At 44.0% G+C, this 26235-nt stretch overlaps 3 protein-coding genes across 14 annotated transcripts in view; all 3 read left to right on the top strand.

The window, feature by feature from the left end:
* The first annotated feature begins 3508 nt into the window (after positions 1 to 3508).
* Positions 3509 to 10333, top strand: RPP14 (ribonuclease P/MRP subunit p14). 6 transcript variants are annotated; one of them, XM_057555162.1, is made up of 7 exons: positions 3713 to 3930; positions 6056 to 6117; positions 6481 to 6578; positions 6679 to 6763; positions 9140 to 9216; positions 9665 to 9743; positions 10196 to 10333. In XM_057555162.1, the coding sequence occupies exons 3-7, from the start codon at positions 6502 to 6504 to the stop codon at positions 10250 to 10252; spliced, it is 375 nt and encodes a 124-aa protein (XP_057411145.1). In that variant the 5' UTR covers positions 3713 to 3930; positions 6056 to 6117; positions 6481 to 6501; the 3' UTR covers positions 10253 to 10333. The 6 variants fall into 6 exon arrangements, with proteins under 6 accessions (XP_007192392.1, XP_007192393.1, XP_007192394.1 ...); XM_007192330.3 differs by lacking the exons at positions 3713 to 3930; positions 6056 to 6117 and adding an exon at positions 3509 to 3603; XM_007192331.3 differs by lacking the exons at positions 3713 to 3930; positions 6056 to 6117 and adding an exon at positions 3509 to 3648.
* Positions 10334 to 10370: 37 nt separating this feature from the next.
* HTD2 (hydroxyacyl-thioester dehydratase type 2) lies at positions 10371 to 16309 on the top strand. The gene has a single exon (XM_057555161.1). It carries the CDS (start codon positions 10371 to 10373, stop codon positions 10875 to 10877), a length of 507 nt encoding a protein of 168 aa, XP_057411144.1. The 3' UTR covers positions 10878 to 16309.
* Positions 16310 to 17786: 1477 nt separating this feature from the next.
* The window catches only part of PXK (PX domain containing serine/threonine kinase like), a 75766-nt gene continuing 67317 nt past the window's right edge, over positions 17787 to 26235 (top strand). For 4 of the 7 annotated variants that reach the window (XM_057554165.1, XM_057554162.1, XM_057554161.1 and 1 more), the window contains exon 1: positions 17789 to 18016. In XM_057554165.1, the coding sequence (XP_057410148.1) occupies positions 17915 to 18016 (102 nt within the window). In that variant the 5' untranslated portion in view covers positions 17789 to 17914. Of the gene's footprint in view, positions 18017 to 26235 lie in introns of all 7 variants that reach the window. The other 3 variants (XM_057554166.1, XM_057554160.1, XM_057554159.1) reach the window with 3 other exon arrangements.

Raw genomic sequence — 26235 nt, 5'->3', positions numbered from 1 at the left:
ACAATAGTGAGAGGCCCGCGCACCGCGATGAAGAGTGGCACCCACTTGCCGCAGCTAGAGGAAGCCCTCGCATAGAAACGAAGACCCAACACAGCCCAAAAAATACATAATTAATTAATTAAAGGTGCTAATAATTAAAAAAAAAAAGTAGCAATTTAGGACTTCCCTGGGGGCGCAGTGGTTCATAATCCCCCTGCCAATGTGGAGGACATGGGTTGCAGCTCTGGTCCGGGAAGATCCCACTAGCCGCGGAGCAACTAAGCCCATGCACCACAACTACTGAGCCTGTGCTCTAGAGCCAGTGAGCCACAACTACTGAAGCCCGCATGCCTAGAGCCCGTGCTCCACAACAAGAGAAGCCACCACAATGAGAAGCCCGTGCACCACAACGAAGAGTAACCCCTGCTCACCACAACTAGAGAAAGCCTGTGCGCAGCAACAAAGACCCAACAGAGCCAAAATTAATTAATTAATTAATTAATTAATTTTCAAAAAGTAGCAATTTATTGGGTCTATTTCAGAAATGTTTGCTGAAATACTCTTAGGCTGGGTTCGAGAGCATTTTTTAAAAAAACTCTCATAGTCTCTCTCTGTCTCTTTCCAAGTCTTTCTGTCTCTGTCTCTCCTCCCCCACCCCTTGCCCCATCTCTGTTTCATCATTTTGTCTCATACCCGTCTGTCTCCATCACCCACACAGACACTCTTAATAGTTGGAAACCAGACTCTTCTGATCCTTCAGTCTTTCAAATCTTCCAGCATCACTCCTTTAACCATACAGACTGGGCTTTCCCGTCAGCCACTTCTCCCTCCCCCTTTCATCCCTCCCACACTGGACGACGTTCATACAACCCTTCCATTCCTGGAAAGGAGGCAAAAAAGCAGCGGGAGTGGTCACAGATGGCACAGTGGAAATGTCCTCAAGTTACCTGCCGCGGTCAGGGCCAGAGGGCAGCGGTGCTGGGGCTGCTGTCCTGGTATCCCCAGCTACCCTTGGGGCCCAGTGTTGGTCTCTGGGCCGGAGATCACCAGGATGTGGGCTTGGGGTTACCAGTGCTTGTGATGGGATGAGGGTCTTGTTGGGACCATAGGTCTAGTCAGGGAGAGGGAGAGGATGTCCTTTGAGCAACAGGACAGCCCCTCTCTCTTGGCTCCTGGAGGAAACTTTCTTTCCATGGTTTCTGGATCTTTGGTCTCTAAACCCTCAGCACAATGACTAGGAACCTCAGGGCACATGTAGAAGGCTGCCAAGCTCCAGCAGGGTGTGAGAGGAGGAGAAGGGATTCTTAGGGGCAGAAAGTGGCACCAAGGTGACAATCCCAGTGACCCAAGGTCAAAGCTGGCTGGGATTGGGTAACTGTTGCTGAAGGGCAACTATTAGTGTGAGTGTAGGTCTGCAATCCCTTACCACATCTCACAGAGCCAGATGTGATACCGAATTCAGAACTTTTCAGATTTTACAGAGGTGGTATTGTATGTATGCCATACGTTGTCCAACACCCCCAGTGGGATCTGGGGCAGCTTTACATGATCAGATGCATTCGTATTTCTGCTGTATGCTCTATGCATATCCACAGCAAATGGGACAAAAGCTATAAAGAGCTTAACCTCAGTTCAGATTAAGCATTATGCCAGATGAAGAAAGATTTGGTTCCTGGATTTTTCTTGGATTTCAGGATTGCAGATACGGGACAGTGAACCTGCACTCCCTGTCCCCTCTCTCTTACCTTGGTGGGTGGGGGTTGGAGCTGACATCTTGAGGAAGAGTCTGTTCTTCCAAGGTGGAAGGAGAAGCATCCAGATGGGTGTGGTCCAAGGCTCCGCCTTGTGACCATTAGGGGCAAGTCCTGAATTTTATTTAACAATTATCAGTATTATAAAAGTGATGCCCTGTCACTTTAAAATAAATCAAACAAAATGAATGCTAAAACATTGTGAGCATCTCCTATACCCTCCACACAGCCCCACCTGTCTTCCATCAGTCTACTTGGAACCCTTCTAGATGTTATACTTATGTATATATGTATGTTTGTGCACACGTAGACACAGACATATGTGTAACTGGACGAGGCCGGTACCGAACCCAAGTTTGACTGCTTGCCGCTCAAAAGGTCAGTACTCGAGAGACAAGTGTTGGTGAAAAAAGTTGTTTTATTCAGGAGGCCAGCAACCTGCGAAAATGGTGGACAAATGTCCGAGACCATCTCCTAGTTGTGGGTTAGAGGACAAAGGTTTTAAAAGAGAGTTTCAGGAGTGCACAAGCAGGGGGCTACGTGCAGAACAGCACGGTCAGCTCCAATAATCATCTTGAGATGGGTCGTGCAGTGGTCTGGTCAGCGTCATCTTGGTGTTTTTTAACGTGTACTCAATCAGTAATTTACTCCAAGGTTGGTCTGCTTCCACCTCCTTAAGGTCATCCCCTGGAATTCTCAAACAAGCAAGATTAATGCTCTCGTAGTTAGACATGGAAGGACTTTTGTACCCGGGAAGGCTCCACAGGGTCCTGCTTGGTTTCAATCCCCCCTTTTCTTTGCTACCCTTCAATCCTGAGGGGAACAGGGGTGCGACAAGAAAGGGAATAAAGTTTTGGATAGAGAGACTAATCATAAACTTGTCAAGGGAACTCAGTTTTCCGGGGACTTGGTAGGAGTTGAGTGCCAGACACAGGATACCAGTGGTGAGCCAACAAAGACAAGGCCCCAACCTCATGGGCTTTACACTCAAGGTTTGGCAGCCTCGAGGCCCTCTCCCATGTATATCCCTGACTCATACCACAAAATTGATGGTAATACGGTGCAGTGTGGAGAGAATCATCTAGAGTCAGATGGCCCAATCCACCACTTACAACTGTGTGATCTTGGGCAAGTAACTTAGCCTCTTGTGCCTCAGTTTCCACCTCTGTAAAATGGGGATGATCATAATAATAGTCACTTTAGGACTGTGTGAGAGTTCCATGAGATAACATATATAAAGGTTTTTGCATAGTACCTGGCACAAAAGTAAGCACTTGATTGTTGAATACACACAATATGTTTCACGAGTGCAGAGGCCATATCGTCTTGTTCCCAGTGCCTAGCACGTAATAGGGGCTCAGCAAGTACTTACTCAATAAACGAACAGATGAAACTTGGCTTACATTCGGAAATAGGACCATCTGGGTTTTTTTATGTCAACCCAGACAGAACACCTACTATGCGCTGGGAGCCACAAGAGACACTGAGAACCGGTTCTGTCCTTTGGGATTGCTTTATTTAGGAGATGCTCAGCAGAAGAGACGCTAGATATAAATTTTTTGAACGAATGAAGGCATAGATAAATGATTACGAAGCACGCTCCCGGGCACAATAAACATGCCCTGAGTCCTTTACCCCATGCAGACATTTGCGCACACGGCTTTCTGCAGCGTGGGCACTAGAGGGCACTAAGCATGGCGAGTCTCAGATTCAGAGTCACGCCTGGGTCCTTAGGAGAACCTCGCGCGGTGACGTCATATCCTCCCTAGACGTCACGCATCCGGGGGCGGGACAGAGAGGAGCCAAACGTAAACACCCCGGAGTTCGGGCCGCAGGCTTCGGGGGAGCTCCAAGTCTTGGTGGATTCTTGCAGGTAATAGGAGTCCGGGAGGCGGCAGACCAGTCCGACGGAGAGCGGGTAGGCGGATAGCAGGGCAGCTGTTTTCCGGGATTGGGCTCAATTGGCCGCACTGGTGACGTATGGACGCGCGCGCCAGGGGCGCATGCGCAAGGCGGAGGGACGGCGGGCAGCGAGGAGCGGTCAGAGGTACCTACCGCTCCGGCCGCGGACGCCAAGGGCTGAAGGCGAGGCTGGGCCGCGAACCTCCCAGGGCCTTTCTACAACGAGGTCTCAGTCGCGGAGGGCGGCTGAGAGGACCGAACGGGTCACGTGTGTAGAGCGCATGCGCCCGGCCCCCAGGTGGGCGCTAAATCAATGGCGGACGTTAGTCGAAAAAAGTTGAAAACGACTTAAGTGCCCAACAGTACGGGGTCGAGGGTTCTGGTTTTTTTTTTAAATCATTGACTTCGTGCCAAAGTTATATATTGAATGCTTGTTGTATGCGATGTATTGTTTTAGGTTTTCGGGAAACATCAGAAAACAAGACAGACAGATGCCTGTTTCTTTTGAAGTGCATATTCTAATAGGGCGGGGGAGGGAAGTACGAATAAAGAATAAATGAATTTTACAATTATGTTATGTTAGAAGGTGGTGAATGCTATGAGGAAAAAGTAGAGCAGGGGCATGGGGGCGATGACATTAGATATAAATGCCACTGGAATAAATGGAGGAATGAAATTAAGCAAAGCCATGAAAGAGGCAAGGGAATGAGCCATGTGGCTAGCTGGAGGAAGAGTATTTACAGCATGTGGAAAAGTAGGAGGGAGGCCCAGAGGCGGGAGGGAAAGAGCTAGGAGGCCTGTGTGGTGGGACTGAGCAGGGGAGAACGGTAGGACGTGGGGTCAAGGTGGTGGGAGGAACCAGCGGTACAGATCACGGCTGTAAACACTTTGGTTTTACTCTGAGTGAAACGGGAATCTTTGCGAGGTTTTGAGCAGAGGAATGATGTGACTTGGATGGTTTTTAATAGGGTCACTCAGGCTGCTGTAGAGACTAGATTGGGGAGGGAAGCAGGGACACCTATTACTAGTAGATCAGGTAATGAGCATCCCTACAGCCACCAAAAAGGCTGACTTCAAAGATGATGATGACAGCCACCATGGAAGTGCTCACATTTTCCTGGTGAGCCTGGTGAATATGCCGGGCTGTAGGGAGGGTTTCACAAGCATCATCTCCTTTAGTCTCAGGACAACCTGCAGAGGGCAGAGCTATCACTAACCCCGAGGCTCAGCCCTGTCAGAGGTGACTGCTCAATAAACACTTGCTCCTTCAGTCTTTTTTTGTTTTTTGTAAAATAAACATAACATAAAATTTACCATTTTTAACTGTACAGTTCTTTGGCATTAAGTACATTCGCATTGTTGTACAACTGTCACCATTATCCATTTCCAGAGTAGTCCTGAAGTCTTTGTTGTTATTGGCATCCTAAGCCCCAGTCCAGTCTCACTTTCCTATCTCAAGCAGCCAACTCCTCTAAGGTAGTCCGTAACACTTAAAAAACACCTATCGTGTGCCGGACAATGAATGGAATGATTGAGGGTCCCGTTCTCCTTGCCCCTTTAGTCGGGGAGACTCTGGTGATGGGGAAAGAAGCACCAGGTAACTATTGCTGCAGTTCTGAAACCAAAGATACTCTTGAACATACAGGCCTCACACTACCACCGTTTGATCAATCCTGTATTCAGAAAGTGTTGAATACTCTGTGCCAGACTCAGTAAATATTTGTGTTTGTTGAATGGATGGTTGGATGTACCTACTTGACCCTGACTTCTCTTTTTCTCTAGAGGTCATCATTTGGGAGTCGTTGGAAGCGGGCCCAGAGAGGTTTTTGTAAATGCTGGTCTATAGCTATGTGACTTTGGAAAAGTCCATTTCCTTGGTTCAGCCTCAGTTTCCTGGTCCCTTTAGTGGGGGAACCAGATGTTAAACAAATAGACAGTGTTAAGAGATTGTGTAACAAGAGAACCTAACTTAGGGTGTCACGGAAGACCTCCCTGAAGAGGCAGTATTCCTGGAAGAGATGAACTTTAAGCTAAAATTTGAAGGATGAGTAGAAGCTATCCAAAGTGAGAGTGAGGTAGGAGTGGAGCCAAAGGACAGGGATTCTCTACAGGGGGACTAGCATGTTCTGAGTTCTTGAAAGTTCCAGATCTGTTAGAAATGGCTTGAGTGTCCATTCCAGAATTCCTCTTAAGACCTTTGCTGTTTAAGCTCAGTCTTTTGCAAGGCTGCCAAATAGCCCTGTACAGGCCTGGCTTCTAGACAGAGAACAGGCAGATCCAACGTGGGGGGAGGCCAGGAGAACTACCACCCCTCATTCTTCTGTTAATGTTCTATGTTGACTGAGAGTAAATAGGAAGAGGGTCTTTGGTCCCAGATTTTACTCCTTTATGCTTTTTACTTTTTTTTTTTTTTGCATGAATAGGCATCATGCCAGAGTGGTCTTGAGGCAGCTCAGGAGTGGTTGGAATCTGTGTGTGCCTCTGGGCAGGTGTTAGCTATCTTTGCTGAGCCTCAGTGTTCTCTTCTCAAAAATGGGAGTACTGATAGCTTTTAGCTCATGGGATCATTTTGAAGACATGACCTAAGTCATGTAAAGTGTTTAGCACAGAGCTGGGTACTCAGTAAGGGAAAATGTTTGCTGGGATTAAATAAGAGTACGGTGGTCTGGCATATATGAAATATAGAAACTTCCATTGTTTCTCTATGGGTAACATCAGTTTGACCAGAATTAGATAAGTTTTTGTACTAAGAGTTCTTTTAAAAAATCATATAGGTCAAATTCTCATTAAAAAAGTGAAAAATAGCTTGTATCTTGGTAATTTCTAGCCCCCTTGCCCCTTCATGTAGGTGTGATCAGCATTGGAAAAGATGCCAGCCCCAGCTGCCACATATGAAAGAATAGTTTACAAAAATCCCTCTGAGCACCACTACATGAAAGTCCACCTGTAAGTTCAGTCTCTTGAGTTTTATTTTCGACTGCTTTTTTATGAATCTGAATAGCATGAAATTTAATGCAATGCATTTTTTAAAAAATATTTTTTACAGAGAATTTCAAGATCATGGCATTGGACTGAATGCTGCACAGTTCAAACAGCTGCTTATTTCAGCCCTGAAGGACCTGTTTGGAGAGGTATAGAATCACTTGGTAGTTTGAACACTCCTAAGGTCTTTGTAAGACATAGTGAAAGGACACTCTTCCCAACATTATTTTAAAACTTTAAAACCACATTTGAAATTGCAGAAGCAGACTTTCAGAAGTGATGAGTTTTGTGTAGGTTTGTTCTCATATGCCTTCTAGTTGACAAGAATTTGTTAGACAAATGTTTAGTGTAGTGCAACTCAAAGTATGGTATAGACTGGCAACTTGCAAACTGCTGGGGTTTTTTGGGGTTTTTTGCCTATTGTGGCTTGTACCAGAATGTAAATGAGCACACCGTTTCCTTTACTGAGACAGTCTCCAGTGAAAAAACCTGAGCTGGACTAAACGGTGTGCTCACTGATACTGTTGATTCCCACTCCGGTGCAACTCCTTATCACAGACCAGCACTTTGAGTAGTCTGTTTTCGCATTCAGTTGAAAACAAGTAGAGTTTTGAAGAGAGAACAAAGACAGATGATTCTCAGGAAATTATTTTCTGATACATATATTGTATCAAATTAAAATCTGTCAAGCACTCATCAAAATTAAAAACTTTTACTCTGCAAAAGATTTGGTTCAGAGGCTAAAAAACAGACTACAGACTGGGGGGAAGATATTTGTAAACCACATATCTGACAAAGGACTAATATCTAGAATATATAAAGATCTCTTAAAACTCAATAGTAAAGAAAAAAACCCAAACACTCCAATTAGAAAATGGGCAAAAGTGGGAGTTCCTTGGTGGCCTAGTGGTCAGGATTTGGCACTTTCACTGCGGAGGCCCGGGTCCTATCCCTGGTTGGGGAACCATCCTGTGTGCCGCGTGGCATGGTGCGGCGCAGCCAAAATACAAAAAAAAATTCTTAAAACTGGGCAAAAGATATGAACAGACATTTCACTAAAAAGGGTGTACAGTTGGCACAGAAGCACATGTATGGAAAGATGTTCAGCATCATTAGCCATTAGAGAAATGCACATTGAAAACACAATGACACATTACTACACACTTAGCAGAATGACTGAAATGAAAAATAGTGATAACACTAAATGCTGGTGAGGATGCAGAGAAACGAAATCACTCATACATTGCTGGTGGGCATGTAAAATGGTACAGCCACTTTGGAACACAGTTTGGCAGTTTCCTTTAAAAAACTGTGGTAGTTTTTTTTAAACTATCGTACAGCCCAGCAATTGCATACCTGTCTGTTTATCCCAGAGAAATGAAAACTTATGTCCACACAAAAACGTGTACACAAATGTTCATAGCAGCTTTATTAGTAAGAGCCCCCAAATAGAAATAAGCCATGTGTCCTTCAGTGGGTGAATAGTTAAACAAACTGTGGTACATTCATACCGTGGAATATACTCGGTAATGAAAAGGAACAAACCATAGATACACCTGACAAATTGACCGAATCTCTAGAGAATTATGCTGAGTGAAAAAGCCAGTCCCAAAAAGTAATATACTGGGTGATTCCATTTATATAATGCTCTTGAAATAACATAATTATCATAATTATATAATCTAGAGAAAGATAAGTGTTTGCCTGGGTTTAGGGATGAGGAGGAGAGGTGGGTATGCCTGTAAAGAGGGTCGAAGGAGAGAGCCTTGTGATGGTATAGCTCTTTATCTTGATAATGGTAATACTTGAATTAAATTACTTATATGGTAATATTGCATAGAACTACACATATATAAGTGTAAACAAATATGAGTGCATGTATAATTGGCAAAATTAGGATAAGCTCTGATTTATTAATTTTGGTTTTCTGGTTTTGATATTGTACTGTAGTTATGCAAGATGTTGACACTGGGGGAGGCTGAGTGAAGGGTGCGTGGAATCTTCCTGCACATTTTTTTTGCAATCTCATGTGACTCTAATTTTTCAAAATAAAAAGTATGAGAAAATAAAATGCATGCACCCTCTATATGTCAAGTATAAAACCTGCTTCCTGGGGATGTAGTTGTAAACAGACAGACATGGCTTCTGCCTCATGGTCTTGGTTATTGTAGTAGGAAACCATGTTGAACAATTAATGGCAAGAATGATGAGTATCTTGAAATAGGAAGTATGTGGGTCCTGTATGTTGAAGAGTGTAGCAAGCAGTTGAGCTTAATCTTGGGAATCAAGGAAGGAGCAATTTAAACAAAGACTTGAGAAGGGTAAAGAGGGCTTAGCAATATGAAGAGGTACAGGAAGAATGTTCCAGGCAGGGGGAAGTTATAAAAAAGCAGGCCCAGTACTCCAGCACCATTAAATAAAATACTGATTTTTTGGAGAAGAAAAGCAGTTGACAGAATTAGTTATTAGAGTTCAAGAGTAATGATGATAATAATAGTCTGCTAACAGCATTATTTCATACTTAGGTTGATGCAGCTTTACCCTTGGACATTCTAACCTACGAAGAGAAGACCTTGTCAGCCATCTTGAGAATATGCAGCAGGTACGACAGACAGTGGAACACTTCTAGTTTAACAGAGCAGAGAGACGGATGGCAAAAAAAGAGCAAAAGTGCTCTCTTCTGAGAATGAGAAGAATTTTGTCATTGTGAACTCCGAGCAGCTTTTGGAAGTTTAAATTGGGGAGAATATGAACATTCATCCACCAGGAACTTACACCCTAGAGAGCCAAACTTGTGACTTGCTTACAACTGTAGTGTTTCCCAATTGATAGTCATGGTTGCAAACTCAGAAGTGTATATTTTAGAAACATTCCTGATTGAGGTTCAATTTTTTCTTTGCCTTTGACATAACTGTACTTTTATTTTTAAAGTTTTCTCATTTTAAATAGGTTTTCTGGTAGAAACTACTTTCTGGACCATCACAAACAAAAGTACTAGGGAGATGTTGCAGGGACAAATCTTTACTTACGCCTTCTTGATCTTTCCATAGTGGTCTTGTCAAATTGTGGAGCTCTATGACCCTGTTAGGATCCTATAAAGGCAAGAAATGTGCTTTCAGAGTGATTCAGGTAAAGACCATTCCTTCACATATTCCAAATGAGGCTGAGTAGTAGACCAAACTACTTACTAATATGTGTCTCATTTTGGCGCTTGCATAAATCTAGTGTGGTTAACATCATCCAGCTGGGAGGGGAAAATTCAGGGCTTTATTAATTACAAAAATGTGAGACAAAGCACTTAGGTTTTAAATTGTATGGGGGAGGTTTGGGGATAAAACTTGGAACACTTGTGGAAAAGTCTTAACTTTTGTTGCTTAATGCCTAGCTCCTAATGTATTGGAATGCGCTTTCTGAGTTTATCATGACCACTTATTTATCTAAGGCTAGCTCTCAGGATGCTCTTTAAAATGCTACTGCCTCAGTTTGGCTTATCCTATAGACTAGGGCATGTTTCTACATTGTCCTGTGTTGCAGTACAGTTTTCTCCTGATACTGCCTTAAACTTTTTCTTTCTCTTATAGGTTTCTCCATTTCTCCTTGCATTATCTGGTAACAGTAGAGAACTAGCATTGAATTGAATAGTCTTCAATTTCAGAAGTATTCCTCACTCTCAAAAGTACATTTTGGTGCCAGCATAACGTTTGAAGACTGAAGCAGCCCAAAAGCTCCTGTTGACGGAATTTGAGACCTCTGAAGATGTTCCCAGTAATTTCCAGCCATCGCCTTTGGTGGGGTAGGCTTCAGAGGAGTATCTGCCTGAACCAAGCAGTGCTAAACAGGCAGCACTTACAGCATGTGCACATCAGAGTTGGAGACCGGGCTGAACTCAGTAGGGCCTTCACACAGAGGGATGTGGCTATCTTCTCAGAATTAACAGGGGATGTCAATCCTGTGCATTTGGATGAAGATTTTGCAAAACACACCAGATTTGGAAAGACGATTGTACATGGAGTTTTGATCAATGGACTTATTTCAGCTCTCCTAGGTACTAAAATGCCAGGGCCAGGCTGTGTATTTCTTTCCCAGGAAATTAACTTTCCAGCCCCTTTATATGTTGGGGAAGTTGTTTTAGCTTCTGCAGAAGTGAAAAAGTTGAAGCGGTTCCTTGCTATTATTGCAGTGTCATGTTTTGTAGTAGAAAGTAAAAAGACTGTTATGGAAGGCTGGGTTAAAGTTATGGTCCCAGAAGCTCCCACATCCTGAAATATGTCTTTAATGATGCAAGTTCAGGCATCAGTGTTACTATTATTGAAGAGCCTCTGAGGAAAACAGGGATTGCTGTTCTTCACCAGGGAGGGGCTGATAGACCCATAAACCCACATTGGTGGAGGGGAGCTGGTAGAGGGGTGTTCCATTGTCCACTTATGCATTGGCCTTATGCTTCACACAGACTTAAGTATATTTATCATCTGTCTAGGTTTCTAAAACTGAAAAAATGGGAATTCCCTGATGGTCCAGTGGTTAGGACTCCGGGCTTTCACTGCCATGGGTGCGAGTTCAGTCCCTGGTTGGGGAACTAAGATCCCACAAGCTGTGTGACACAGCCAAAAAAAAACCAAAAAAAAGGTGACTAGAGGAAATCAGAGGTGGGCTTCCTTGGTGGCACAGTGGTTAAGAATCCGCCTGCCAATGCAGGGTTCACGGGTTCAAGCCCTGGTCTGGGAAGATCCCACATGCCGTGGAGCAAGTAAGTCTGTGCGCCACAACTACTGAGCCTGCTCTCTAGAGCCTGTGAGGAACAACTACTGAGCCCACGTGCCGCAACTACTGAAGCCCGCACCTAGAGCCCGTGCTCCACAACAAGGGATGCCACCGCAGTGAGAAGCCCGCGCACCACAACAAAGAGTAGCCCCCGCTCTCTGCAACTAGAGAAAGCCTGTGTGCAGCAACGAAGACCCAGTGCAGCCAAAAATAATTAATTTAAAAAAAAATCATAGGTGATTCTAAGGTTGGACATTGTGTCCAGGCTCCCATGAGGTGCCATTAAAAAAAAAAAAAAAACTGAAAAAATATTGGGAGAGTTATCATTTAGCTTAATGTTCTACTTTTAGGATTTCAAACCTGATTAGGTTTGCATTTGGATAAGGTAAACCTACCTATATCTGTGTAGAATAAGTTTCTCACTGAATTTATAACTAGCTAGCATTTAATTATTGACGGCAACGATAGAAGATAGGTCATCTTTGAACACCTATCTTTTACCAGTAAATATTCTTAGATCCTGTTCTTCAGCAGTTTCTGGGTCAGAGTTGATTGTAATTTGTTACTGTTTACACCAAGATGGTAATTTGTTCAATGTTCAGTGTCACTTGCCCTTCAGATGGTTTTCCTGTTATCGGAGGAGGGCTTATGTGCAGATTTGGACTCAGTTATGTAAGCTCTCTTGGTCTCATGTATAAAACAGGGATAAAAACACCTACCACACGGGATTGTTGGAGGTGACAGATACAAATAGTTAAGCACAAAGTCTAGCTTATAAACAGTAGCTACTACTATTGCCCATTCTCTTCTGTGAATAAGGTTAGAGGTTTTCCTGAGTTTGGTGCTAACTGGCCAAAAGTTAGAGAACAGACCAGTCTTTCAGGATGTCAGCCAATCTCTATTGGTATTCTAAACTTGGAATAGATCTTGAATGCAAAGCTCCTATTTTAGTAATCCAGATTTTTTTAATCTCTCCCTTGAAAATACTGTGGGGTCCCCCCCCTTATATAAATAATATATGCTTTTATTTAAAAAATTATAAGGTAAAACATTTAAGGAACACTGTGGAGGCCAAGTTCTTAAGAGTTGATGGGTATTAGGAAATGTGCCTATGTGTTATTACTAACTGGTCATGCCCAACATAGCCAACACTATTAAGACAAGAATCTGTAGTAGAACATACAGGTGGTCCACCTGTGCTCTGTAGCTTTAGATGGTGGCTCAGACCACAGCTAGATGCTTTGATCAGGAAGGTAAGATCAGGTTTAATTGGTTGCATAAACCAACATTTCCTGGAAAAAGATTTTTTCTTTCTGCTGATGGATGAGTAACTAGATTTTTTATTTTTTTACATCAAGGGTATCAGATTACTAGAAGGAATTATTCTAGTCACTAGAGGGCAGTGATGTGTATAAATAAAGTGAGTATTTTAAACTTTAATACTGTACCATACTCTAGTTTGTGTTGGTGAGATGAAAATACCAAAATCAGAGTGAGAAGCAAGGATGCCATTATCATGAGTTTCAAAATGGACAGCATGTGCAGGTTTAGATCCACCTGAAGAAGGTGTATTTATAGGTGAAACACTATACATGCCAAAAATTTGATGTGACATTGAAAAACAAAATGGGGAACTTGAGTCACAAAATAGAGACTTGAAACTAAGACTGTATACTCCTGCAGAACTCCTCCTCTGGGACTTAGCAGCAGTCCTGAAGCATGGGTTCCGAAGTAGAGTGTAATGTAATCATTAATACTATAAGCTACCATTCTTTCAATGATAAGCCAGTTTTCTACATTAATTCTAATCCTGTAAACAGTTTTATGAAGTTAATGTTCCATTTTATAGGCAGGGAAACAGACTGATGTGGTGTGACTTGCCCAAGGTTGTACAGGTAGTATGCAGTAGAGCTGGGATTCAAACAGCCCTGCTTGGCTCCAGGGCATTTTTTCCCTCACCCTGTGGGTCTTAAAATGTTCCCATACTGGAACACTTTCAGTTTCTATAATGATATCTTGTTATGTGGCGGTAAAGTATTTGGAACCACCATTCTATATAATTCTGCTTATATTCAGAATGTTCTAGATCTTATTCCCTTGCTACAGTTGTAGTGTTTTTCCTCTTCGCTGTTGCTTGATGGCTTCTACCCATACCTATTGCCTACACTTTTTCTAAGCTGACATTCAGTGATTATTTGTCTTCAGAGTAGAATTACTGAGTTATTCTAAAAATGAAAAATCATGTGCAAGTCAAGTATGGTGGGGAGGGATGTATGTCAGATCTGGCGGATAGGTGATTAATACTCTAACTTAAAGTAGCTTCTCAGTATGAGCATTTCCTTTTTTTTTTTTTGTGCTCAGTAGATGTCATGGTCTTCTTTGTAAACCAGTGATCTTTGTAAACCAATAAAAAGTTGGAATAGAGAAGCAGGCAAGAAGTTAGGGATACTTCTCTGTACACGATGACTTGTTATTTTTACTCAGCCAAGATTCTCAGACCTCTCATGGTCTGTTACAGCTGACTAACAAAAACTAGCTGGTTGGCTTTTTCATTTTGAGCTCTGTACAAGTTGCCAGAAAGAATGACTCTTCTAATGAAAGCATGGGTGACCCTCAAATCAGGAAGTCCTCTCCCAGGTAATTGCGAAGTGGCTTTGACTGTACAGGGTCACAAGTGGAAGTGAGTACAAAAGTACTGACATAAAATATGAGGCCAAATTGTACTAGCACTTTCCACATAGGGGCATTGTAAGACTGCAATTTATGTAATGTTTGATTGCCACAGAAATATATACCCATCTTAAGCAATTTCAGTCTAATGTACTGGAAAATTGCTTAACAGATTTTTATATTCTATTAGAAACATTTCCATATTGGTGAAGTGCCACTCATTTCTTTTTCTGAGCAGCAAATCTGAAGTAGCAGCAGGGAGAAAGCCTCACCACAGCCACCATTCATCTTGTGTATTCAGCTAGAAAAAGAAGAAACTGCTAAATGCACATTCGTACCTCTTAGGTAACCACAGGTTTTCATTTTGTGCTGAATTATTAGTCATTTTTCTTCTGTGTTCTCAGAGTATGATTAAGAGACCAATTTACTCCCAAAGAAAATAGCTACTAAATTACATCTATTAAGTTTTTATATTAAAACATACTCTACCAAAGGTTGACAGTCACTCTGAGCAGTTGTGCCACTCTGAATGCCTCATGTACTGGCATAATTTATTAACTGGCTCTATTTGAACAGAATGCAAGTGCTGTGGAATTACTCTTGGGCTGCAGTTGAATATCTCCAGTGTCCCAGATGTTTCACTTCCTTTGTTCTTGGCTTTTCTTCATATGGATTATAAACACAGCAGAGACTAGAATTCTCGACATCTTCAGAGAAATTTTGAGTTGGAGCAAAATCGTAAGAAAACCCAAGACAAATGTGGACACTACATAAATAGAACAGGATTAATAGAAGGCTCCACCAAGCCGTCGATTTCTAGGCTATAATCAATTTTTAGGGTGGCTCTTAGGTACGCCACAGTTCATATGACCTTATAAACGCTGAGCAAAATTCCTCTGTGATGTGATGGAAAATAACACGTAAGGGAAGTAAGAAAGATCAAATGTGAGTTGTTTGATTTATCCAGATCATGAATATTTAAAGAAAAATTCATTCTGAGTTGGGAGGGGATGCTGCTTAGGAAGCAATGAGTTTTTCACAAGCTTCTATATCTTGATTTGTAGAGCAGTTGCCAGGTCTAGAAGCAACCTCACTAAAACTCATTATCTTCAGTCAGTCTGGCCAAATGTCAAGCTGTTAGATAAACAACCTGTGGGCCATCTAAACATTTGGCAACATACAAGAATGTAAAATTTTTTTTCCCCCTGCCATCCCTGAGTAGTGCATGTGGCAACAACTAAGGTACAGCATACCTCATTTGCTTTACCCAGCATGAGACTGGAAGCAAAGTTGATTTGATTCAGATCAGCTCTGGACTGGGGAGTTGCCCCGCCTTCAGTATGAGCCAGTTCAAAAGCCAAATGGATAGCGAGACTGTCATAGGATTGGGGCCAGGTCTCCAGGGGATCTATTTAGTATTTATTCTGAGAGGCTTACTTTAGTCAAGAATTTCTAGAGAATGAGAAAGGCTAGATTGAGAGTTAGTCTGTGGCTTCATTTCATCAAATATATGGTTTCTCAGTTTCGTTTTCATAGGAAGACAACAGGCTGTCACTTGATGACCTTTGCAACTCAGTTATATAATACCATTATTTTTCTCCTAATCATACAAATATCTTCACTAGAGACATTTTGAAAAGTGCAAGAAAACAAAAAAATAGCATGATTCCACTTGCTAGAGACCCTCAGTTAATACTTTGGTGGGCTTCCTTCTGGTGTTTTTCCTAAAATATATTTTTAAATCTTGGGATCATAAAATGTATATATTGCTTTTTTCTACTTACTGTTATATCTAGAGCATTTCCCAACATCATTCAACATCCTTTGATAATCTCATTTTTAATCATTGCAAAATATTCTGTTTATGATTGTACCATGATTTGTCCAATCTCCTACTGTTAGATATTTCCTTGAGTGCTATATATTTGCACTTGTCTCTGATTATATCCTTAGGATACTCTCCTGGAGGTGGGATTACTGCGTGAGAACATTTTCAAAGCTCTTGATATGTGTTGTCAAATCCCAGTTCCTAGTGCCAGGCCTATTACATGCTTAAGTACTCAGTAAATAATTGTTGAATGCATAAATGCCTTTTGGAAAGGTTGGACCAATTTATACTCCCACCAGCGGTATGCGAGAAGAGCCTTGTCTTGATCAGCCCACATGATAGGAATAATGATTAAAGCAGAATTTTGGTTTCTGTGATTCTGGTAATGAAATAACCCATTTGCCTTAAAGAAATGGAAGTAAAAAGTTGAACCCTTCCTAAGTGATATATAGTTTTGTTTTAATAGAATGCTGCTTTTAAACACACTGGGACAAACATGGAATGCAGAAGAGTTTTGATTATTTTAGGATGTAATCATGAAGTTCCATGTTTCCCTCTTCATATCTCTCTCTCCACTGAGTCTTGGCCTCTAAGTCAGTCTGTCATGGCTACTTGGCCACTTGGAGTTGCCCAACAGTCCCCTTAAGCTTGAGGTCTGGGGAGGGTACCCTTTAGATACTGTCTGGGCTTGTGCTGTGATGTCAGATTGCGGTGGTGGTGTTTCCAAGAAATTTTGTTCTGTTGTCTGAAATGTAGAAATTTAGGGAAGATAAATTTAAGAGTTAGAAACTTCCATTCTGAACTGTAGGGGAAGGAAGAAACTAATATTGTCTGAGGTTTTATTATGTGCTGAGCCCCTTCCCATGCTACTGCATTCCTCATATCAACCCTTCCAAAAAGTATTATCTCCATTTTGCAGATGGGGACTGGGGCTCAGAGAGGTTGGGTAACGAATTCAAGGTCACACAGCTGGTAAGTCCTGGAGCCCTGAAGATCCTGGTCATCTAATTCCAAGTCTAACTCTCTCCGCTGCCCTGGGAGACAGCACTGTGGGTGGGCCAGGATTACGGCCTTGGGTTCAGACAGATGGGGCAAATTTGGGGCTGAGAAGTTGGTGGCAGAGTTCTCTGGCTCTGGGTTTGAGGTTCTTGGAGCCAGTACAGTGGGACTGACCACTGCAAGCCTGAGGTTGAGAGTTCTCAAGTTTGAAGGCCTTGTGGGCTGAGCCAAGAGCTGGGGCAAAGGGTAGAGGTTGGGAGTTTGTGGACCAATACCCAATTTTTAGGGTCCCCAGTTCAAAGAGCTCTGGGTCAGAGGGTGCTGGAGTCTTAGGGCTCCAACTCTGGGGTCCAATCCTGAGGGCCCAGCTGTTAGGTTCTTGGGTCTGAAGAGCCAGGTTCACGAGTTCCCCATAAAACCTGAATCTGAGGGGTTTGTTTTAGAAAGTTTCTGGGTCTGCAGGGCACAGACGGAGGGTCACATCCTGAAGCCCCTTTTTTTCTGGGTCTTAAGGATCCTTGGACCTGGGAGGCCTGAGTGGGAAAGGTCCAGGTGTAAAGGTGTCGAGACTGAGAGTCCAGCTTCTGAGGGCCTAATGCGAAAAGCCCATCGGCGAGAGGCTTGGGATCTTTGAGCCTGAGGGATCCTGACCGCAGGGCCCCAGACGCGGTGTTTTCGGCTCTGAGGACCTCTGGAGGTGATGATGGCTTAGGGTGAATTGCCCCGAGATCTGAGGCCCGGTGCTAAGGGTACCGGGTCTGCGGTGCGGCTCCTTGGAGGCGCGGGTCCAGGGCAGAGATGACTGCGACAGTTTGGCGCTAGGAACCCGCGGGAGGCGGCGGCGCAAAGGGTTGCCAGTGTTGACAGCAGCCGCGGAGGGGGAAGGTCGGCGCTAGGACCCCGAGGGCCCGGCGGGCGGCGACGGCGCGTGGGGCGGCGCGTGTTGACAGCGGCGGCGGCGGCGGATCCCGGCGGGCGAGGGGAGTCGGCGTCTCTGGTTCCTGCCCCTGGTCCCGAGGCGGTGGTGGACGGGCGTTCCGGGATGGCCTTCATGGAGAAGCCGCCGGCCGGCAAGGTCCTGCTGGACGACACGGTGCCGCTGACAGCAGCCATCGAGGCGAGCCAGAGCCTGCAGTCCCACACGGTGCGCGGCCCACCGGGCGGGCGGGCTGGCGGCGCGGGGCGGCCCCGGGCCCTGAGAGGGCTGCGGGCGGCCGGGCGGGGCCCGGGGCAGGGGTCGGCGGCCCAGGCCGAGACGGCTCTGGCGTGGCGTCGTTCCTCGGCCAGGGTCCCCGGGGCCCAAGCGGTCGCTTAAGTCCGGAGGGGTCGAGGGTGGGAACCGCAGCCCCTTGGGCCAAGGAGTGGGAGGGGCTCGGCGGTGCCCTAGAAAGGGACTCCGAGTTGGGGGAGGTGTTGGATTCCCGGGCCCACGTCGGGCCGGCGGAGTAAAGAGACCACTCAGGACCCTCTCATCCATTTCTGCCCTCCGCCAGCCATCTCCTCCTCTTTGGGGCCGCTGAGTTTCCCTCCTTTAGGCTGGGGATCTGAGTGGTGGGGATGAGGGTGTGCCGGGCCAAATGGAAGTGTGACTTTAGAGCCTCCTTGTTGGGATAGCAGTGGCCGGGGTCTGCAGCCCCATTTCCAGGTCAGCTGTTTGACCGAGGCACGGGGAGATGGTGAGGGAGGCGGTCTGGGGCCCTGCTGAGGCAGGTGTTTGAAATTGCTCCTTCCTTCCTGTAACTTGCTCTTTAGCAGGCAGTGGTAGCAGTCATTTGAGTTTAAAATCCACTGGAGGAGCATAAAGGAGTAATAGGTCCTCATAGTAAACACAGGCAGAGTTCATTTCTGTTACATATAGTGTCTTTTATGGGTCTTTAAAACCGTGGTTGTTTTCATTTACCTGTACCTTTTTTTGAAAAGCACAATGTAATTTACAAGCAATAAACCCAGAAACAAGCAAAAAAAACAGGAGCTGCCAGCCAGTGGGACTTTGCTTGGGAAATAATGAATGGGGAGAGATTCCTTAAATTGTAATGTTTTGTTAGGTTCCCAAATCAGATTCTGGCTCAGAGGCTTGTTTGTTTACCATTGCAGGGCGTTTGGGGTTCATCATCTGGAGGCTAAAGCCCCACAATAGCCTTCTGTTTCTCTTTTTGCTCAAGCTGTTCTGGCGACTTCAAAGAGACCTTTTATTCTGTTGTATTAAAGTGGGACTTTTTTTAACCTCAGTTTCCTCTTCCGACAGCCATGCTTTGTAGGGCTTGTATTGTTCAAAGTGTTCATATCCAGTTAGGAAAATGATCATATATTTTTTAAGTACATTTTCTTTCGTTGTGCATATCTTTAATCCTGTTCTACAGACTTGTGAGAAGGCACTGTATAGGACAGAATTTGTTAACACCTCTGTAATTTGTGCCTAAGGGAATAGGGAGGGGTTAAGGGTTGAAATTTAGGGCTGGGAGTCAAGAATAAATTCTGCTATTTAATTAGATTTTTTTACTTGACTATTGACCAGGGAATATTACCAGGGAGTGGGGTTGAGTCTTTTAGGCTTATTTGGTACTGAAAGTCCAGAGAGAGATGCTTGTAAATGCTCACAAACCACTTCTTCCAGAAAGCATTTCATGATGGCCACTGCCCCAAGCCATGTGCTCACCTCCACCTTAACCTTGATCAGTTTATTCTGTATTTACTTCTTTAGTTTACCTCTCCACCAGGCTGTGAGAGGAGCGACACTTTTGTGTTCATTTTTGGGTCCCAGTTCCTGGCGTCTGATAGGATTTCATGTGTTTGTTGAATGAATAAATAAATGAATTATAACCTTACTTCCTCTTTTTTTCTGTTTGTGTAAAATGGTAGTGATAAAAATTGGAGCAACATGACATATGAGGTTCTGCATTAAGGGGTGAGTGCTGCAGCAAGGCGGTGAAAGATGTAGTAGGATTCCATTTTTATTGCAGAGATTTTCTTTAAGTAATAAAGTAAAATAATTTAGGGTAGAGAATGGCAGTTCCTGTAATGATGACGGAACACAGACAGTGACTCACAGGAGACACATAGAGGCAGATGTGGTAGAGTAAAAAAATTGCAGCATTGTCTTGTGTAATTTTTGACTGTTTTGTGTTCTTGTCATTTTAGCTGTAAAATCTAAGAGTGAAAAGTATTGCATCAGCCCTGAACTTTATTGAGAAAATGATATGTGATGCAAACTTTTTGGACTATTAGTGCCTTAAGAGTAAGTCCCTTTAAAACAGGAACTGTTGGAAATTGTTTTGGAAAGAAGTAGTTGTTAAGAGTGGTCTGCAGAAGAAAAAGGCATTGTTTTCTGTTGGGAAGGTTGAAGGTGGCTTTCTGGCTTGTTAGCTGAAGAGAGATGGTCAGAGGACCATCAGAGTCAGAGGACCGTCCTCCCTTTCAAATGCCGAATCTCTAGGAAGTTGCTCCTTGGCTGTAGGACAGAAACCTACAGAGAGGGTACATAGTAGACATCCTTTGGGTTGGACGAGGCAGGACCTTAATATGGATTTGGGCTGATGCTAGTCATGTGATACCATTGGTTGGGCAAGTTACTTAACCTTTTTTGATGTTTAGCTTCGTCATCTGTAAATGGGGGTAATAAATGCCTGCCCTGCCTGTCTTCCACAGTTGTTACAAAGATCAAATGAAATAATCTTTATGAAGTATCTGTAAAGTGCATTCCTTCCTTCTTCCATCTATTCACTTTATGGCGCGATATATGCAAAGGATTAAACACATTAATGCGTTTTTATTGCAAGTAAGCTAATTTCTGTGCGTGGTTGCTTTCATTTATCAAGGTTGTTTAGCCTTGGGAAACAGGATTTATAGCAGAAAATTTTTTGTTACCTATGATTTAGGATTTATGGACTTGGGAGGGGAAAGTTCTGTGGATTGGAAAATACAGATGCCAGAAGGATGAAGGGAACACAAGGTCACCACCAGAAAGGCATATTGGGATAAGCAACTGGCGGAAGGTGCAGGTTCCTAGGTGGTTCTGTGCCTGAAGGTGGTTTGAATGATTTTATTTGCACTTTTATGGAGCCCAATTAATTTAGCTTCAGGAAATTGACCAGGCCTCTGCTGCAAGGAAATGAAGCTTCCATAAAATAAGAAAGGACAGTATTTAGGGATGCTTTCAGCAAGGGGAGTCGGGGGGTAGAAAGGGAAGGATTTTCCTGACGAAAGGGATTCTGGTAAAAAGCCACACAGGTAAATTGTGGGAAACTTTGGGAGCATTAAGAATGAAGACAAGGAAATATGTAAGTTCTTGACTAAACGAAAGGGAAAACTTTTAAAGTCAGTAGACTGAAGAAAAATGCTTACTTAGCTGAAACAGAAACCAGAGGAAGCTGCCAGTTTTGGAGAAGGTTGTTATCAAATACGCATATCTGGTTTTTGCTGGTGACTGTGCCGTAGTGCCATAGCTCTTAATCTCCATTTCCTCCTTTTTAGGAAGGAAAAAGGTTCTCGGAGGTTCATCTGAATCAGGGCCCATTGATTCTGTGTTTGGTGCATTTTGTTCTTGAGAAACAGAAGATAATTTCAGTGGTATTTGAGGCATAACAGAGAGTATTTTAAAAGTCTGTGGAAAAGATAATATTTCATGTTAAGATCTTTACTGAAAATGGATCTCACCTTGAACCTTTGATTTTGGAAACTGCATTCCTGCACAGTTTGTTTATTCAACAATCCTCATTCCTTCAACAGAAATGTACTGAGCACCTAGTTGAGTGCCAGGCACAAGCTGGAGATCTGGTGGTGAACTCAACCGCTTCTGCTTTCATGGAGCTTTGTTCTATGGGATTCTGAGATCTTCTGTCTTCCAAGGTGTATACAAGTCAACCAGAATCTTTACCTGTCATAACACAGATACTTTAAAGTTCCTTTTGTGGCTTGGTTTAATGAGCTTCAGCCTCTTCATCAGTGACCTTTTTTAATAGTCTTTTAAACTCTATTCACGTATCACTAGAACACCTGTTCAAATGGGATGCCAAAACAGGAGACGTCGTTGCCTTAGAGATCCTGACATTTTAAGGCAATCCAGTGCTCAATATAAGAATCCATCTGGGGTTCCTTTGGAGATACTATTTGGAGATTTCTTTCAAATTCCAATTTATACTGAATATTTTGAAAGTTTTTTGGAGATGTGTGCCTAGACAAGTGGAGACAGTATGATAGTTAACTTGAAGCACTTGCACACATTATAAGAAGATAACAGTAGTGGTTTTCTGGGAATCTAATCACCGGTCTTCCACTTGGTTATACATTTGGTTATATATTTGGTTATATATTTCTCTCCGCTTGTCCTTGAAACCCATGATGGGTGCAGTTGGAAAACTGAGTTGGAAGCTTAGAGACTGGTAATTCGTTAATTTGTAGAGTCAGTCTCTTCTTCATTCTCTTCCTATTGAAGAAGTCAGTTTTTTCGCAGCTTGATTTAGGGGCTGAGGACTCACTTCTCCTACATCACCTCTTTCGAGGAGCATCCCACTAGAAAGGTTTCTTGTTGTGGGAATACAAATAAGAACCTGGCTGTAGTTACTAGAAGGAAATGCAGGATTCTGGGGCTAAAGTTTATTTTATGTGAAAAGATAATTTGCTTTGCTCCCCCGGGGGAATAGTGGAAACAGCCACCCATGTGTACACAGCTTCCATGTGGGTTGTGATCTTGAGATTGTTCAAAATACAGGTTGTTGATTGGATGCCTAAATGGGTTCATTTGGGGCAAGTTAAACAAACCCTCTGTTCTCCACTGCAGGCAGGTAGTGCTAGCAGTTTCCGGGCAGCTTCACATGAAATGAAGCTCCTTTCAGTCCCACCCTGAAAAGGGCAGAGCTGGACCCAGACATTGTTTTAGAACTCATAAGTGCTTAAGTGTGCGGGGCGTTGTGGACGGAGAGCAATAGGCTTTTCCCGTTGTTCTCCCCTGAGCCTGAAAGTCATCCTTGTCTGTGACTTCTTTCATGGGTGACATGCACATGGTTTGGGGAAATTAAGGTGTGCCTCTTCTTCAGAGGTGATGATGGGGGCCCCGTTTCTTCAGTTTGAAACTTTTGACTCAGGGCTAAGGAACAAGTACTTCACCTTGGGTAAATACTCTGACCTCAGCAGGGGGAAGAGTCTAGGCAGCTTGGCCATTTTGTCTCTGGCTGACTTTCTGACCACCAAATTTGAGGTAAATTTGACCATTTCTAGCTAAACATCAAGATATCACGTGTTTCTTCCTGCTTACTAAAAGCGTGCAGTTGAAAGCAAAAGGGAATTCTGTTGTCATCATTGTCTTCAAATAATCCAGTAGTTACATTTTTGTGGCTAACAGGTATTTATTAACATAATGTTAGCTTAGGGAATCCGTTGCAGAGTAACAGGAGTCTTCCTGGAAAGTTGTTTGTGTAACAGCTTTATATAATTCACATACCATACAGTTTACCCATTTATGGTATACAACTCAATCGCTTTTAGTATATTCACAGAATTGTATATCTGTCGCCATACCCAATTTTAGAACATTTTTGTTACCCTGAAAAGAAGTCCCCAACCCCTTAACCCTCACCCTGGAAAGTTTTATAACATTGCAGGATGCTAACCTCGGGATATATTCTGAGTCCTTTAACTCTTTGGGTCCAGCTCATTTAAGGATCTCATCAGAGGGACAAATTCTCCAAAAACAGTCATACACACGTTTATATGACCTCTCAGAACCTCACTGACCTGAAGCCTGCTCTTGGGCTGTGGACCTTCAGGCTGGAATCACTGGAAAAATCTTGAAAACTGTAAACTTGGAGAGTTACTTATTTCAGTTGGTGAGAGATGTGCATCTAAAAAAATGTGCTGCACTACCACATATACCCTTACTTTTTTTTTTTTGCCACGCCCCACGGCTTGGAAATCCGTGGAATCTTAGTTCCCCGGCCAGGGATTGAACCCGTGCCCTTGGCAGTGAAAGCTTGGAGTCCTAACCATTGGACTGCCAGGGAATTCCTACATACAGCCTACTTTAAGAAAACCCACTGCAGTTGACCCTTGAACTACACGGGGGTTAGGGCACCAGCCCTCCTTGCAGTGGAAAATCTGCATGTGACTTTATAGCCAGCCCTCTGTATTGGAGGACTCAACCAACCAAGGATGGTGTAGTACCGTAGTGCATATTTACGGAAAAAATCCCCGTGTAAGTGGACCTGCACAGTTCAAACCCCTGTTGTTCAAGGGTCAGCTGTATCTAGAACAGTAGATGAATTATGTCCTGTTATTGTGAAGAGTTGCTCTTAGTCACAGCCTGCCTGGGGCATGTAGGTGTGCATGCCAGGTGACTTAGTGGACAGAGTGCACAGGGGAAGGGCAAAGGGCGCTGTGCTGGAAAGCCCGGGCCTCGGATCTGCCTCTTATCATATCACCTCTGTTTATGATATCCAAACAAGGCTGCCCACATTTCTTTGACATGGCTCATCAGAAACAGGCCATTTCTCCTCATTAATTCAGCTGAGGCTCTTTTGGGGTGCTGGGAGGAGGGAATGAATGGAGGATTGCTGTGGGACAATCCTGAATCAAAAAATGTCTGAGGACCACCTGGAGATGTGAAAGGGAAGGAGTGTTGTTCATCCATCCTTCCTTTGAGCCTGCCCTTCCCCAGGGGACAAGTGATTCCTGGGCAGGGACTTCAGTCCTGCAGGCTTTGCTCTTTGCAGAAGCAGAGGGGAATGAAGCCCGAGGCGGGCCTGCTCACATCAGACCTCTAATGTCAGGGTAAGGGTCTGGCCAGTGCGATGGCACCCACTGACCCAGCAGAGCACAGGGAGTGGCTGGGGGCCCATTGTAATGCTCTGGGCATCTCTGCCCATGACCAGGTAGATAACCACACTCAATAGCAGCCTTGCGCTCATTTGTCCCATGGGTCCTTCGCGAGCTCCGGTCCTTTCCGGGCAGTGTGGTCAGCTCTGGGGGAGCAGTGGGGAGAGGCCCTGCTCTTGGCGCTCTCAGGCTTTTGCGGGTGGAGAAGTGGGTCTGTGCTTGGAGGGCACACCTCTGCCCCTTCCCATTCCTTAGATGGAAAGGGCCACATGGACCTCTTGTTCTGCCCATGTGGATGCCTTTCTCTTTGAGGTGTTTTTTTTTTTTTTTTAATCTGAAATCCAGCCTTTCATGTCTATGTATTGCTATTTTGATTCGGTTTCAAACCATGTTCCTGCCACATAGATAGTAAGCATTCGGTAAGTATTGTTGAATGCGTGAGTTTGTTGAATGAATGCATTTATTCAAGGCGCAGCTCAGGAAACCCTTCCTGTGGACTGCTACCTACCGTCTTACCTACCAAGCTGAGTGTGGTTTCCTTCCTCTGAAATTCCCATTCAGTTTTAGTTGTCCAAAAGTTGCAAGCATTTTACACTGATTATTTCTTATTCCCTGTTTTCTATTTATACCCTCCCTTTCCAACACATGTGAAACTGTAAATAACTTGAGGAGGGGGCAGTGCCTTAATGATCTTGCTTAGTCTCTCCAGCCTCAGTTTCTTCATCTGTGAAGTGGGGATAGTAAGAGGATGCTAGGGCTGCTGTGAGGATTAACTGAGCTCAGACACACGGGGCGTTCTGAACAGAGCTCAGCACACAGATCTCACTGTTTTTGTTGTAGTTTATTACCTCTGTATTTTCTAGAGCACTAGTAACTTTTTAGGCACTAGTACTTTTTAGGTGTTGAATGGAAAAAGGAAAATTATTTATTTAAAAGTTTGTCTCACTGTCAACTGTGACTGCTAACAAATAGCAAAAAACGCAGTAACGTCTCAAAGAACACTCCCACTGCCCTGTCACCCCTGCTTGTTTTTCCCTTTTACCCTGGAGGGACACGCTGTGACAGCCAGGCTCTGAGATACAGCACAGGGTCTCCTTACCGCGCCTGCCTGGCAGCAGAGCTGGCTGTTGGTGTTCAGAGGTGGCAGAAGAGGTGGAAGAGGCAAGTGGGCAGGCCACGGGCTCAGCTGCGGGCCTGGCAGAGGAGCTCCCGGAGGCCAGGCCTGAAGGGAGGAGGCCCCTGGCCAATGCCCATTTCAGCTCCTCACATCCCAGCTTTTATTCATCGCCATAGGAATCCCAACGTCAGTTCACACACACTTGACCTCTGGCAGCGGGGTGAAAAAATAAAATCGTCCTCTGCGTTGTTCTTTTTCCTGCCACTTCCTCTGACAAGTGACCACGCTAATTGACATTTGTGGGGGTAGGGGACAGCTGACATCTTTCAGAACGCTGCTTCCTGAGAAATGCATTTATATTCTATGTGGCCCAGCTGTCTTCCTTTCCCCTAAGAGGAGTGCAGTCAGGCTGTGGGTACATATCCTGGGCTTGGATGCAG

Source organism: Balaenoptera acutorostrata, chromosome 10 (assembly GCF_949987535.1).
Source record: "Balaenoptera acutorostrata chromosome 10, mBalAcu1.1, whole genome shotgun sequence".
NCBI classification, from domain to species: Eukaryota; Metazoa; Chordata; class Mammalia; order Artiodactyla; family Balaenopteridae; genus Balaenoptera; species Balaenoptera acutorostrata.
This window is presented reverse-complemented; position numbering and strand designations above follow the sequence as displayed.

Excerpts from the sequence above, each read along its gene's own strand:
- RPP14 (XM_007192330.3), top strand. The coding sequence starts at position 6,502 with ATGCCAGCCCCAGCTGCCACATATGAAAGAATAGTTTACAAAAATCCC. Across the intron at positions 6,764-9,139 it reads TGAAGGACCTGTTTGGAGAG|GTTGATGCAGCTTTACCCTT; the intron begins GTATAGAATCAC and ends TTTCATACTTAG. Across the intron at positions 9,744-10,195 it reads GTGCTTTCAGAGTGATTCAG|GTTTCTCCATTTCTCCTTGC; the intron begins GTAAAGACCATT and ends TTTCTCTTATAG.
- HTD2 (XM_057555161.1), top strand. The coding sequence starts at position 10,371 with ATGTTCCCAGTAATTTCCAGCCATCGCCTTTGGTGGGGTAGGCTTCAG.